The sequence below is a fragment of the Phaethon lepturus genome, unplaced genomic scaffold, assembly GCF_000687285.1.
Source record: "Phaethon lepturus isolate BGI_N335 unplaced genomic scaffold, ASM68728v1 scaffold21163, whole genome shotgun sequence".
Taxonomy (NCBI): domain Eukaryota; kingdom Metazoa; phylum Chordata; class Aves; order Phaethontiformes; family Phaethontidae; genus Phaethon; species Phaethon lepturus.
In genome coordinates, this window is record NW_010528655.1 from 10955 (window position 1) to 26656 (window position 15702).

Consider the following 15702-nt stretch of genomic DNA (forward strand, 5'->3'; position numbering starts at 1 on the left):
AGCTGAATTTCTGTCCCCGTGCTCCCGCGCTCCCAGCCGCGCTGGGTCCTCCCTTTGGCAGTTTCTCCCCGAGTCCTGCCCGCCCCTTCGCTCTTGACCCTCTCCAGGCAGCTGCGCTTCCTCTTGCGCACACCCAGCAGCCCCGAGCGTCCGATCCGACATGGGTAAGAGATCCAGCCGGGATCTGCTGGGAGGCTCTGCTGCTTTTTGCTGGGGTTCTGCACTGTGAAGTTTGGAAGCAGGGGCCAGCGGGTGCGGTAGCGTGGTGTGCTGGTCGGGAGAGGCGCGGGGCTGACGTTCAGCATTCCCTCCGACTGCTAGGAGGTTTACTTCTTTAAGCTATTGAAAACTCCCGTGGTTTTAAATAAGTTGCTTTGATGCTATCAGTAAATTTCTTTTGTGCTGTCATTAAATGTCGCTCTTAGTACCTCAGCATTTAGAAACCGAAATAAGCATTTGGACTTGCTGCTCTGGTTGATTGTGAACGGGAAGGACGCTTAGGAAGATTGTTGGGAAACTGAGGACCAGAATTGCTAACTTTTTGCTTACATGTTCATTGTAGACCGTGTAATTTTTATTACGGACTTTCTTTTTTGGGTACATAGACAGGAAATGGAGGGAGGGGACTAAAATAGGTAGTTTTTTTGCATGTTAATGTATTATTGTGTAATCTGCAAGGTCAACACTGTTACACCGATTTCACAAAACTAGGTAAGATTGTAGACTTTAGTAAAAAAGACCCTTATTACACAGACAAAAACAGTAATTCTGACTCAGCAAAAGTGAGTCTGGTTTATCTACCGAGGGTGAATGTTTATCTTTTCGTGCTTTTGTAAGTACTATGAGTACAAAATAAACTATATTCGTTTTGCTTTGCTTTGTAAGAAACTGTAAGCTTCAGTTTGTAACCTGTGATAATGACAGTTTTGTCTAAATGGTCGTGGCAGTCTGGAAGAAGTCACGAGGCAGTGTATAAAGGGTAAGTTAAAAACTGCACCTTAAAGCTTCAAGTGGCATGATGGTGGTGGATTAGTCACAAGGTTTGGAAAAGTATGCTCTTGGCAGTGTCACGGATCAAGTCTTGGACTGCTCTTCAAAAATTTAACAGATCATTAAAGTCTGCTTCCATAATTTGTTGCTTGGAAAAAGACTTGTGTTCCCGACAGAATGTGCTGCTTTTCTCCGTGTTGTTCTGTGGGGCCTGTGTTGTGTCATGTCTAGTAGAGCCGATATACGAATTTCTTTTTTCCCATTTGTGTGTTTGAGCAGTTTAGCACGGTCATACCATAAACCAGATTTGCCTACCTTCATTTTTAAACATGTCAGTGTTTAACCCGTGCATACACCTTTACTCCAGAGGACTTTACTCAGGCCCTGCAAAAAGCCCAGTTTGGCCCAGATTTACTCCACCTAACTTTAAGCTCTCAACAGAGGTGCCTAATTTATTGCCACATTTCTGCTAAACTCCCTCTGTAGAGTGAGGACGCTTAGGCACCTCCACCGTTTCTTAAGTGAGCCGAATGCTGCCACAGAATATTGCAAATAAAAAAGACAAAGTCTTTCCTGCTCCTTTCCTTTATTTCATGCTGTTAAACCCAAACTATCAAAGAATACTTCTTTCTTCTGTTAATGGTTACTGAATTTACTGCGAAACTGCACTTTATCAGGTGGGATTTTTTTTTACAATGCTATTACTTGTTCTTGTAAATCTTGTAAACCTGATTATGCAGACTACTAGTGACTAACTCCAGGTTAACCTGAGTATAGTTTGCTCACGCTGCAGCTTCCTCAGAGGCTTTGCCTATCACTTCAAATCTTTTTAACACGTTGATTAGGTAAGTATAAATGGACTGGCCTTTTATTTTTTTAAAGAATAGCTACTTTCAGAAGCTTTTCATAAAACAATCTCCTCAGTCGTCTTTTTAAAATGTTTTGCGGTGTTTGTAGTCCTTTGGGATGATCTGTATTTCCCAGTGTTTCTTTGCCCTGAGGAGCTCAGCATTTCTGGAGACTTTGCAGCCCCTGAAAAGGTGGAGAGGCATCTTTATCAGCCGCCTGACAAAGGAAGCGCTTGTATTCAGAGGTGCAGAGCAACACAGTGACTTGGCTCACCCAGTAACAGGGACAAATGAACCCACAGGTGTCTGGGCTCTTCTTCTGTGCTGTGACTGCTAGGCTGGCAGATCCAGTCGTCATTCATTGGCACAATATGCGATTTTACTTGGCACTGTGGTACAACTTGGTGCCCAAAAAACCTGAGTATTCTTCACTGCCACCCAGAAAAGCGCGGTGTCTTTGCCACCATCAGAGAAGCTCTTTTAACATTTATGACGTTGAGAACTGCCTCCTTTTTGTCTAAAACTTAGAGTGGATGGAAAGCTGCAGGGAGTCCCTCATGGACGTGGGAAGTTGTGGCTTAGATGTTTTCGGCTATTGTAAGCATAGCTAAATATCCCACAACCTTGTTATTGATTTGGAGTTTTCCAGAGTGGCTTGTGGATCATTGCTGGTGGCTCACAAATGATTGGACAGTTGCCTTTGATTTACTGTCCCTCCTGTTCTCCAAAACGAGGAACAGAACAGATGGAAAATGAGAAAATGCAGAGCAAAAGGAAGCTAGACTGGATTCCTCGATTCACTTTGCTCTCCACAAGGGAGAATTGCTGTAGACAACGGTAACAAAAGGAACAGTGATATTTTTATCAGCTCTTGGTGTATATATACAAATAACTGCATAGGAGTAAGGAGGAATCGGGCTTCTTGTAACTTCATTTGTGAAAAAAAGGAAAATGTTACAATGAAGCAGTTAAAGCTAAATGTGTATGTTCTTCCCATTAAATTCACGTGAGCCATTGGCGGTAGAGAAACCTTTGATTTAGAAAGACAAGGAAGGTGGACTTTGTGCATGAGAAGCTACCCGTAAGAGAATTTACCTATAAAGGTGTACGATACACTGGGGAAAAAAAAAAAAAAATCTTGATGTCCTCGCTGGAGTTTGCAAACCACATCGATGTCATATAGTGTCCTAGTTCCTGGTAAACGCTTGGTCAGCTGCCAGATTAATGGGGGATCTGGAACGTAATAAGTAATATTAACATGTTTACCCATGGATTATTAACATAGCAATGTAAATATTATTGTTAACATGTTGCTACAAGATGGTACAAATCACAGTTTCGTGACAAAAACCTTATCTTGTATTCACAAATGGGCTTGGCATCATATAACACAGAAAAGCTTGCATCATCTGCAGATATCTTCAGGCAGTTGGAGACAATGGCTCAGAATAAAAGAGTGTTTGAACAAGATCAGAGGCAAAGGAGAAAAAATGTGTATGAGAAGAAGGAAGAGAAAATGTTCATCATCTTGCTGTATGTTTTCTCTGGAAAACAATTTGGCACAAATAATCTTTCTCTCAAAGTAATCTGCAGAAAACTGCATTTGCAATGCTAATTAAGATGTGGTCTAATGCATACTGAGTTCCTGCTAATTTAAGTGATTGAGAAAATTGGAATAAAGTTTAAATTATGGCTTAGACGTAAATGGAACAAAGCAAACTTTATATTTTGTGTTTCCAGATAAAAGTACTTCACAAAGGATGTGAAATTGAACCTAAAGAACTAAATGACTCTTTTTGAGAAGATCCAGTTCTTAAAGTTACGAGCCTCCACACGACGTGAGTGGATTGCTGGAAGCATGTTGCCTTCCAGGAAAGGCTCCGTAATTAAATGGGCACTGGAGCTGTCACTACCTCTGGATTTGAGATCTTAGATCTGTGGCATTCTGAAAAAAGCTGTTGCTATAAACTTGTCTCTCTAAATATCAGAGAATGGCAAATAATTAGCTGGTTTGCTTTTTTAAATTACAGACACTTGAGGTACGGAGGGATAGGCAACTATGCTGTGTTTTTGCTTCTGTCAACATGTTTTTCACTTCATGTCATATTGAAAAAATAAGCTGGCATCCTTCTGCATGGCACTTCCATATTTTTGTGTTTTAAACAGCTGATTATATACTAGTTCCATTTAGGAATGGAGCGGAAGCTTCCTGCATTGTGGAATGGGTTCAACAGGCCTGCAGCTCCCTGACTCTAGAAAAAGTAGAGATTTATGTACGTCAGTGAAGCCCATAAACTTGCAGCATGTAACTGCCCCTTAAAGCAGTATTTCAGGGTATTATCTTTTAATTCTAGCCAACAATGTATTGATGCAATCCAGAGCATATATGTTCTGTTGACTGTGTTAGAGTAGAAATGGCAGTGTACAAGGGTGTTTTAATACAATTTTTACTTGGATGTTGATTGAGATCCAGACTGAGACAGAGGAAGCTAAGAAACTTTTTAGAGCTAAGCTGAAACACTTATGAAGTATTCCATGTTAGTAGTGAGCAGTGCTTTATGCTTGCTGAGGATAGAGCTCTCAATTCTAGAAAATCCTGATACAGCAGTCCTGTCTTTCTGGAAGTGAACACATCATCGTCCAGACAGAGAAACCTACAGCTTCCCCACCAAGCATCTGATTCGTGATGCCGTTGCTGTGCTGGGAGCGGTGAATGAGGAATGCCGCTTCAGGGAGGGCTTCTGGCAGCTCTGCGGGTGGCGTGAGAGCAGAGGTGGGACGCTGGGTTTTCAACAGAGAGACAAGGTGGAATGGTTCGTAATTCCCCTTCCTCTTGTCCTTTCCGGTCACCTGCAGCGTCGCCTCTTGCCCAGGCTGTAAATCCTTAAAACTAACCACTTCTTCAGCATTTCTGTGCGGAGAAAGACTGGAGGCTTTCCAGTAGTAATAAAATGGATTGTTCAAATTGGGCAATCTGTCTGCTTACTCATCTGGCAGTGATTCAGCCGCTCTCTGTGAAACATTTAACACAATTTTCTTAAATCCCAGACCCTTGTCAGATATGAACATGCTTTAAAATTGTGAGACTGAACTCCTTGAAATGAAAGCCCAAATTTCCCATTAATTTTGAGCATAGAGTGTCATATTGTGTATGTTTTCAGAAACTCAAGTAATCTCAGCATTGACTGGAGTCAGTGAGACTTACAGGTGTTTGTCAATGTAAAAATTTGATCTAAGATTTGTCAGTCTTTGAATGCAAAGCCAATGTCCTCTTAGAGATATGCTTTAAAGTAATTTGGTGATTAAAAGAACTTCTTTTTTTGTCTCCACTCAGCAAAATGTGGAGCATGTGGTCCAGGATATGCAACTCCTCTGGATGCCATGAAAGGCAAGTACTGTAACATCTTTTCTAAATCCAGGCCATCAGTAAAGGAATTGTTTTCAAATTAGGTGAAGACAAGGTAGCTGATTTCCAGAGTGGCTCATTTATTAGCAAGGCCAAGGAGACTTTAAATATCAGAAGAGGTTTTATTTCATTTTGCACCTGACTCTGGGCAAAGCTTGCCAGCTCTGTTGCCATGAGTTCACTAAACCATAGCACTGAAACAAAGTGGGTCTGGGTTTAGATGTATGCATGGCTATAGGATGCTAACACTCAACAAACTGTTCTGTTTTTCTATGCTGAAAATAGAGCTTTGCTTTAAGAATATGAGGGCAAGAGTTTAACCAAAAAAAACCCCGTTTCCGTGGTGGTTTTGGATGGGGACCTTTACAGACTGCCCTCAGACTCTCATAAAACAAGTGACTGTCTAGGGCAGGAGGGGAAAATAGGATAAAGGACTGTAGGGTATTCTGTGTGACACAGTTTAACAGCAAGCTTCTCATCCACTTGTAGCTGTGCAAAAGTTATGTTCTGTTCTTCTGTCGTGGTTTAGCCCCAGCCAGCAACTAATCCCCACAGAGACACTTGCTCATTCCTCCCACAATGGGATGGGGAGGAGAGTCAGAAGGGTAAAAGGCAGAACACTCATGGGTTGAGATAAAGACAGTTTAACAGGGAAAGCAAAAGCTGCGCGTGCAAGCGAAGCAAAAGAAGGAATTCATTCACCGCTTCCCATTGGCAGGCAGGCGTTCAGCCATCCCCAGGAAAGCAGCGCCCCATCACGCGTAGCCGTGACTTGGGAACACAAACGCCATCGCGCCGAACGTCCCCCCTTCCCCTTTCTTCCCCAACTTTCTATGCTGAGCATGACATCGTATGGTGTGGAATATCCCTTTGGAAAGTTGGGGATTTCTGTGCCGGCTGTGCCCCCACCCAGCTTCCCCTGCACCCGCAGCCTCCTTGCTGGTGGGGTGGGGCGAGAAGCAGCAAAGGCCTTGACTGCGTGTAAGCACTGCTCAGCAATAACGAAAACATGCCTGTGCTGTCAACACTGTTTTCAGCACAACTCCAACCCATCGCCACGTACCAGCTACTATGAAGAATATTAACTCTATCCCAGCTGGAACCAGCACACTGGGGAAAGCAGAGACTTGACATGGCTTTGCAGATGGGAAGGTGGTCTCCAGTACTGTCCTTTTTCAGGAAAATAATTGCATGCTCAGGACCTCTTACTCTTAGGAGGGCAAGGGAGCGGAAGGGCCCCACAGCTGAATTTCTTTCAGCACTTTCTCCTGGTGATTTCTGGCTGCTCAAACTATATACTGTTAGTGTTTCTCCTTAAAATGGAAATACTGAGCTTCAGCTTCCTAGGAAAAATACGGTTTACAGGAGGGAAGATTAAATCCAGAGAAGATTATCTTGAAGTTGACCACAGCTTTTTGTAAAAATGGTTCCTTTTGACGCATTAAATAAGACTTCTGCCTTGAAAGGTCCCCGAGAGGAGATCGTGTACCTGCCTTGTATCTACAGAAACACTGGGATAGAGAAACCTGACTACCTGGCCACTGTGGATGTTGACCCCAAATCTCCACACTATTGTCAGGTACCTGTGTGTAGAATGGCTCCAGTGCTCCATTTTCTAGAGCAGTGAATGTTTGGGTTCACATAATCATTTTCAAGTAGATATTTGTGTTGAGCACCAATCGAATCCTCCGCTGTTTTTCTTACTAGGTTACTCAAAGCTAACATTTACCTTGTTAGTCCAAGACCCTTTCAGAGCATTTTTGTGCTTAGTATTTTAATAGTTCTTTTTGTAACACTCTTACTGATTTATACTGAGCATCAGTATTAAGCTCTAGAAGGTGATACTTCCTCGGGGGCTGTTAGTAGTATAGACAGAGTTTATAATGTAGGATATCTGATATCTTGGGAAGTTCTATGCATTAAGCATTATGAATCTAATCCATTTACTTCATAAATGGAAAGCTGTGGGTAAATAGCTACCAATATACCAGATCCAAAATATTGGTGAGACTGTCCCTAAGCTGCTCAGTTTGTTACTGCGAGTAGCGTACACGAAACTGCATGTAAACATGCAGTGCTTGTATGACTCAAATTGCTGAAGATTCTTTGGACTTGGATCTCTGTGTGTTTAAGGAGCAGCGAATCTGGTTTGACAACAAAGATTTTTATAACTTGTTCTTTTTTCTTTATGGCTACTGCTTAGAGTTTTATTGCGGAGGAGTGGAGGAAACAAAATTTTGGCAAAACTTAGCTGTAATCTTTCAACTTTTTTTAGTTACACAGTGGAAAAGTAAAAATCAGAATCAAGAGTGAAAATTAACATGTCACTTTGCTACAGTCAGGGCCAGTTGTAATCAGGTGAATCTTGTAAAGGCAGAGACTTGCAGCACATGGACGAGTGATGTTTTTTCCATATCATTATTGCATGTCTCCTTAATGAGATAGTCTTTTAAAGATTTGGATTAACTTAATAACGTGCAACATTTAACAAATACTATGCAATCTTGATGTCCAACTTTCTTCTCCCACTTTACAGCTTCAGCTCGGCATATCTTGGGCTGAATCTGCTTCCTGAATAACAAATAGTGGTTTCCTTCTGCTCTTTATTAATTTATGCTTTGACATAAGGACCCGTTTCTTTGCCTAGGGGAAAAACTGTACCAGACTGAATCTTAAGTCTGGCTCTTGACTTTGTAGGTGATCCATCGCCTGCCCATGCCGAATCTTAAGGATGAGCTCCATCATTCAGGGTGGAATGCCTGTAGCAGCTGCTTTGGGGATGCCACAAAGAGAAGAAATCATTTGATTCTACCAAGTCTGATCTCGTCTCGAATTTATGTGGTGGATGTGGGAACGGACTTGCGAGCCCCTAGAATCCATAAGGTATATTTAGATGACTTTAAGCTGGGTTTTTATTTCTTATGTTTTGACCAAGAGACAGTGATTTTATGGATTCCAACTTCAGATTAGAATAGGAGATTCAGAACAGTTATGGAAGCTTTTGTCAAATGTTAGGAACTTATGGGAGTTTTGAAACGCCTACAATTTATTGACAAACTACACACAAAAATATTTCACTAAAAAAATACGAGTAAATGTGGTGTCACATACTCAAAAATTAGGAAGTTCCAGAACTCAACCTGCCTCTGCAATATGAATTTCAGTTGAAGTACTTGCAAACTGTATTACTGTTTCTGACTACAAGACCGTGAGACAAACTCCTACCTGACACATTCAGCTGAGCGTATGTAGATTGTATGTTTTTCAGAGATGAGTTCAAATTTGATTGGATTTTCACTGAGCAAAACCAGTTCTCATCTGTAAAGGACTCCTCCTCCTTGATTTGTAATCCTTGGTTCCTAAACATGTGATATGTAGAGTTTTTTAAAAGAAAAAATTAAGAAAATGTTTCAATACGGGGAAATGAACATTTTTTTTAAATCTTGGGTTTGTGAAAACAGTTGAAATTTTCCCAGAACAAAACTTCTACTGCAATAGTATTCATTTGGCAGAGATACAGATACTGGCAGAGATACAAGTTCAGATACAGACTTACACTTTTCCATGTCTAACTGCTTAGATTCTCTTTACAGTCGATGAAAAAAAATAGGCATTGCTGGAGTCAGATTTGTCTAACCCAGTTTAGAAAACTGTTTTAGAGTAAAAGAATTGACAAACACAAAGAGTGTTTATTTCTTTTCACTGACTATAAAAGCATAGAGGATTAGCTTAGATGTAAATATATACATCGCCAGTGTCTGTACTTGGTCAGATGAATCCTACAGCAATGTGTGAAACTTCAGTACAAAGTTCCAGGTTTGGCAGAGACACATTTAGTGATCAAAACCATGTTTTGAGTACAGGTTATAATGTGGAATGTAAGGAAACTTTTAAGTGGTCTTCTATCCCACTCCACCTGCCTGCAAATACTTCCCTTCTTGTCTTTCAGTTTTGAGTTCTTTAGAACCTTACCAGCCTTTAACTATTAATGCAGTGGAATAAAACCCCCAAAGGTCTCTTCTTGTACAGTGAATTTTGTTTCAGACTGAGTCTCTGGCAAGTCTCAAAGATTTTTTTTTTCCCCCTCTGAACTGCTAGTACTCCAGTGAGAGTTGATGTCTGAATGCACACAAGTGGTGTTTCTGCCATTAATACTAATTAAAACGAATGCAGACGTCAGTGCCTCACTGATGCTGGACTTAGACTGATTCTAACCATTCAACTCTTGCTGTTTATATTTTTGAGAAGAACAGATAAATGTCATGGATGGCACTGTATTACTGGGCAGGGCAGAAAGCGGGAGGTGGCAGGTACTCAAAAAACAAAGTACCAGAAGAAACAATCTGCCTCACACATACGCCATTCCCACTCCTTCCTCACTCGTTGCAACTTGAACTCTTAGAGGCGGAACTGGTATTCTGTAGTGATCTCGGAGAAGGTGACTATGACTATGTGTGTACTCATTTTAGATTGTTGAGCCAGTGGACTTGTTCTGGAAGGGTAACGTGGCTAATCCTCACACCTCTCACTGTCTGGGCAGTGGTGACATCTTAATCAGCTGTTTGGGAGACCCTTCTGGCAATGGAAAAGGTATTAATCCCCTTCATTACTCTAGAAAAGTATTTGTGGTATAGAAGTGTCATGCTCCAAAGCTGGCAGCATTAAGAGCTTGCAGTCCTTTTGTGCACATAGCCGTTCCAGCGGTTGTTTACGTAACTAGAATAAATACTTCAGTTACTGGGTAAGCTGTATGGGCATTGCTCTACCACAGCGATTCAGACCTGATGTGGAGGAACCTCTCTTGGACTGTGCATGAGTTCAGCTTCCATGTCTCTGTCTTTCAAATATATGACTAAAGAAGACCAACTCCTGTGGCTATAATATGAGCAAGAAACCCATTAACACCTCACTGGGGCCCCTTCAGCATAGAGCAAGGAAGAACTGCTTTGAACATAATCTGTGTCAGCTCAGTGTTTGTGACTTGGGCTTGAAAGATTCTGTTGCCAAACTAAATCCTCTTTGTCTCATTGTCTAATGACAATTAAGCCTTTCAAGCTAGATTGCATTTCCTGTTTAAAACTTTTGAAGGATACTTGCGTATAGATTTTGTTAACCTATTCAGATGTAAAACATCTGACATCTAAAGAGAAATACTAGCTATTAGGAGAAATATATTTCAGATGGTAAGCAGCGAACCCTGCTGCTTTTCACAGGGTTTTTTTCTTCCGGATCATGGGCAAACATGTCCTTGAATAGATATATATTATGTACATAATTCAAGGGTACTGGTGGCAAGGAAAGGAAAAAAGGTGACTCCTCCAGGATCCTCTCTAAGATATCTCTTAATTGAAATGTACTCTAGGAGGCTAACTGATTTATTGGAATGACTCGGGTGGAAATAGAGCCAACTGGAGCTTAAAAAATTCATTACAATATGATGAAGTTCTTTAAAAATCCAGCTTTCATTTCCTTTGGTCCACAAGAGTCATACCAACAGAATCACAAAAATTTCCTTTAAGCATAGAGTTGCATTTTACAGCATATTTAGAAAACAGACATTTAAATATTAATATGTTATTTATCTTATTTAAAGCTGTGAATGTCTTCAAACAATTTTCTTCGTTTTTTATATCAGGTGGCTTTATTTTGCTGGACGGAGAGACCTTTGAATATAAAGGAAATTGGGAGAATGGGGAAAAGGTACCCCCCCTGAGTTATGACTTCTGGTATCAGCCACGACACAATGTCCTGATGAGCACCGAATGGGGAGTCCCAAAAGTCTTGGCAGCTGGGTTTAACCCAGCTGATATAGAGAGAGGTGAGGCAGCGTTTGTTTAAACTCTCAACAGTAAAAGTGATTCTTTGTTAAGCTAGTATCTTCTGTACTTACTTTTGTCTGACCTGATCCATTAGGACATTATGGCCGCTGCATTAATGTGTGGGACTGGAGCACCCACACCTACGTTCAGGCGATTGACTTGGGGAAGGGCTCCATACCTTTGGAAATTCGATTCCTCCACAATCCGGATGCTGCAGAAGGGTTTGTGGGGTGTGCTCTGAGTGCTGCCGTGCATCGGTTCTACAAGACAGAGGTAAGAGTGAAAGCTATGGCAAACATAGAAGCTCAATCCTGGTTGTTTCAGAAGTTCACCAATCACTTGGGAAATAGTAGAATTCTGATTTAAAAAATAGGGCTGCTAATTCCAGTCTCATTCTAGCCAAGCTATAACAGTGTCAGAGAGCAAACCCACATGCATACAAGCTGTGGCTTTCTGAAGCTACCGTCTAGTCCCTCATCTTTGAGCAATTGCAGCTGGTGGGCATTTTGAGTATCTCTGCATCTGAATGTTCAGCAGCCTGATCCTGAAAGGAAGCAGAGCTTAGGAGGTCATAGCGCTGGTCTGTCAGTCCCACTTCCAACGCTCCTGCCCTCCACAACTTGTTGATCGATTTAACCAAAATTAATGAATCGTGGAAGTCTCAAAGAGGGGAAGGTCTTGCCAATGATAGAAACATTAGTGATCACTTGAACATGAGACGATCTAATGAACACTGGCACTGAGGAAAGGGCTGCAGCATTAGCTCAGCAGCTTGCTTCCTGGCCTGCAAGCTGGTCAGCAAACATGTTATTGACTGGCCAGCTAATCGGAACATGTGAAACTTGTCACCAGTGTTGATGTGTGCTGCCTGCTGCTCACCAGTATTTGGAAGTACAAGGGAAGACCTGAAGGTAGAGTAGGGAGGGAAAACTATGGGGTCACAGAGCGGGGAGTAGAGCTATTGCCGTTGTGAAGGGTGAGCTGGAGACAGATAGGACACCAAAGTAGGAGATCAGCAGCCTTTAGTTCTGCTACTCTTACAGCAATGTGTGAGGTGTTGTTGCATAGTATAATCGTTAACACTCTCACTGGCGGTATAGGTACTGTCCTCGCCCCTTGGTAAAACTTACTTGTGGTGCGCATATCACCTCTGTACAGGACCTGTTAAATAAATAGCAGTGTTTGCTCTGTACAGGACCTGTTAAATAAATAGCACTGTTTGCTCCTCCTCCCTCTGTCGTGCATAGCTGAGCCCCCTCAGCTAACATCAAGGCAATAATAATGCTGTGTTCTCTCCTGTGCCTTCTGCAGAAAGGAGACTGGGCAGCAGAGAAGGTGATTGAAGTACCCAGCAAGAAGGTGCAAGGATGGCTTCTCCCTGACATGCCTGGTTAGTGTGAGCATGCTTGGAAAAGAAATGGGGTGTTGTCCTCTTCAGTTCCCTGGTACAGTGTAGCTTTTTGCAAAATCTTATCCTTAAACGACTAACACTTCCCTTGTAAAATACTAAATTTCTGTTTGGGTTCTTTGTGTAACACTTGATGTAACCAAATCAGCCTTGCTTATGAGCCACCAAGTAGGAGATTGTCAGACCTCTGCTCCCACGCTGCTCAGTGCTTGAGGTCAGTTTCTCTAGAGAAATACTTGGAGTTTCGGTCTTTCAGCATGAGCTCACGGTGTTCAGGACTGGACCTGAGAATGCTGGTAGAGCCTGATCCGCCTTTGAGTAGACACTGGGTTTCCAGCGATGATTGTGTTTGTTCAGCTTATTGTTCAGTTTATTTTTCTGAGGCTGCTGTGACTAGAATTTTGAAAGCTAATAGGCTTGTTTGTTGCTGGTCCTGTCTGTTCCCTGACTTTGCTACTGAATATTTTCTTGAAGGTCTTATTACTGATATCCTCATCTCGCTGGACGACAGGTTCCTGTACTTCAGCAACTGGCTGCACGGAGACATCCGCCAGTACGACATCTCCAACACCCGCAGGCCCAAGCTGGTGGGACAGGTAAGCCAGCATCAGAAAAGTTGTTGTATACGTGGGCAGTACAGTTGTCGTCTTTTTTAAAAGGAGAAAATGACTTTCATGCTTTCATGTGTCTGGTAGCCGAAGCCTGTTCTCACACATTCCCTTGGTTACAGGTGTTCCTGGGAGGCAGTATCACAAAAGGTGGGCCTGTAACTGTAGTGGAAGACAAGGAATTGCAGTGTCAGCCAGAGCCATTTGTGATCAAAGTAAGTTTTCCTAACAGGCACGTTGTCAGTGCACTGCTAAGTGTAATCAATTTTGAAATTTCTCTACCTCAGTCAAAGGTACAACCTATAAAGCCATATCTGAGCTAGTTTGTATCTTGGCTTACAGCCTGGGCAGGTATCACATTTCAGCATGGACTGGAGCTAGTAAATCCTGGTAAGTGTTCCGGGTCCCTGGCGGAACTGGACAAGCTGTTCGACTGTACTGAAGCCTGTGTAGTTATATCTTCCGTGCTGTTGTTAGCCAGCTAATTTAAAGCTAATGCAGTGTGCATTCATCACACTGCCATCATTGCTTCTGATAATCTTTCAGCGACCGATGGTTGAAGCACTAAACCAGCTCATGTAGTGTTCTGCAGTGTTCCTTGTGTGTGTGAAGAGTTTGATGGCACCTGGCATCATGATAGAGAAATGAAAGAGCATTAATTGTCTCTGGTCATTATCAATGTGCATTAATATTATTACTATCAAGGCAGCTACCTATGGAAAGTCTCATGGGATATGCAAGAACTGAATACAGTCATGACCAAGAGTTGTTGGCCACTGAAGGCAGTTTCAGGAAGTTCCACATACTCCTTTTCTTCATAGTGCAGATTGTGACCTAGCTCCAGTATAGACATGTTCTCGTTTGCAACTGTGTTATGTCACCCACCTCTCGCTTGATTTTTGATGCTTCCATCCAAGTACAGCAACCTGATCCCTTCAGCCCTTATTTTCTTACATTACTAGTTCTGTGAATTAAGTGGAACTCATCTGAAATGGCTTCCAGGCTCCCTGCTAGCAAGGAGCAAAACTCCCAATGAAAACTATTCTCTCTCCAAAGTAGGGGATTTGTTGCTTTTGTGTCAAGGATTTCAGAGTGCTGGATGGTCCTCCGAGTAGCAGAACCGCCGTGCTGTTTTGTTCCTCCTTGCTCTTGCATTTCTTTTGTTCAACCTCGTGGCAGCTTGTCTTGAGCACCTTGTTCTGTATTATAATTTTAGGGGAAGAGGGTGCCAGGTGGACCTCAGATGATTCAGCTTAGCTTGGATGGGAAGAGATTATATGTCACCAGCTCTCTCTACAGTGGATGGGACAAGCAGTTCTACCCAGATCTTGTCAAGTAAGAAAACTCTGGTAAACAAGGATGACTGTACAAGCCCATGTTCAAGATTTCTTTCTTAAATAGTGATATGCATTTACCTATATGTTGGTATACAGAGCAGACTTCCCACGCAGGGAGGCTGAATCCAGTAACTTCTTATACACAGCCTACCAACCTAGGTGCTTTACCCACTAGCCAGAATCCGTTCCTGCAACGGGCCCGCAGGAGTTGGGGTCTGCACACACTATTTGTTCAAATCTGGTTGGAATCTGTGATCTGTTTGGAAGTAGGTGAGAATGGGAAGAAACCAGTGAACGTGACCTAGGCTTCCGGAATCGGTAGTACTTCCAAACTGCCTTTGGGTGTATCAGCATGACTTTCTGCTTTTTGGAATTAAGGAAAGGCGATGATCTTCCAGATGGCCACATGAGGGCATAGTGCAGCTGGCCTATTCCTTCATAAGTAACAACAGCTATTAATTTTCACTCATTCATGGCTAATTTGAGGTTGCAGGTTTCACTGAGGCGATGTAACTCACTTTTGAGACCTGCTAAGCTCCAATTTAAATCTGGGATTCTCTCCATTTTATATTAAATGAAGACAAATCCTGACCAAATATGGAAGAGAAGAGCAACAGATATGAATCCTTTTCCCAATACCTGTTTTCTTGTCCCTTTTTCAGGGAAGGCTCTGTTATGCTGCAGATTGATGTGGATACTGAAAGAGGTGGATTGAAAGTGAATAAAAACTTCCTAGTGGATTTCGGGAAGGAGCCTGATGGGCCTGTCCTAGCTCATGAGATTCGTTACCCTGGTGGAGACTGTACCTCCGATATCTGGATGTAATTGTTGTATGGAGCAGTTTTGGTTTTTTCTTTCTATCTTCTTTTCTCTTTCTCCCTCTCTCTCCTCCCTATCCTCCACTTCCCTTTTGTATAGGTCAATCAGTTCAGCTGGAACTTTGTCCGCTGTCTAAATTTAGACTTCCATTAGGGTGAGCCGCAGAAGCTCCACTTTCTTCTCACTCTGAGGCAGCCAGGTGAATCTGTAAAACATGATATACATCTAATTTTCTCTACTCCTTCCCCTCTTGTAAGGTCCTGTGTAATCATTTATTGACTGTAGGTTTCTAGGCCGAAGTCAGAAGTCTTTTAAGGACTGTTTGTGTTGTCTGGTGCCACTTTGCCTTACCACCATTTGTTGATGGAGAAGCTGTTCCTAGATAACTTCATAAGAAGGAGACTTTCCATGAGATTGCCCCAGAGCAAGAGTGTCCTGTCCCTGCAAAGCTTAATTTGCTTATAAAG

At 42.2% G+C, this 15702-nt stretch overlaps 1 protein-coding gene across 1 annotated transcript; it reads left to right on the top strand.

Annotated features, from left to right (window-relative positions):
- Window positions 1-5178: 5178 nt before the first annotated feature.
- SELENBP1 (selenium binding protein 1) lies at window positions 5179-15407 on the top strand. The gene is made up of 11 exons (XM_010283742.1): window positions 5179-5226; window positions 6711-6823; window positions 7942-8127; window positions 9714-9834; window positions 10880-11062; window positions 11158-11336; window positions 12375-12453; window positions 12946-13067; window positions 13202-13294; window positions 14296-14414; window positions 15079-15407. Exons 1-11 carry the CDS (start codon window positions 5220-5222, stop codon window positions 15239-15241), a joined length of 1365 nt encoding a protein of 454 aa, XP_010282044.1. The 5' UTR covers window positions 5179-5219; the 3' UTR covers window positions 15242-15407.
- Window positions 15408-15702: the final 295 nt, after the last annotated feature.

Bases quoted from the DNA above. Each gene is read 5' to 3' on its own strand.
- SELENBP1 (XM_010283742.1), top strand. The intron at 13,068-13,201 runs GTAAGCCAGCAT...CCTTGGTTACAG, and splicing joins GGCCCAAGCTGGTGGGACAG to GTGTTCCTGGGAGGCAGTAT. The intron at 13,295-14,295 runs GTAAGTTTTCCT...TTATAATTTTAG, and splicing joins CAGAGCCATTTGTGATCAAA to GGGAAGAGGGTGCCAGGTGG.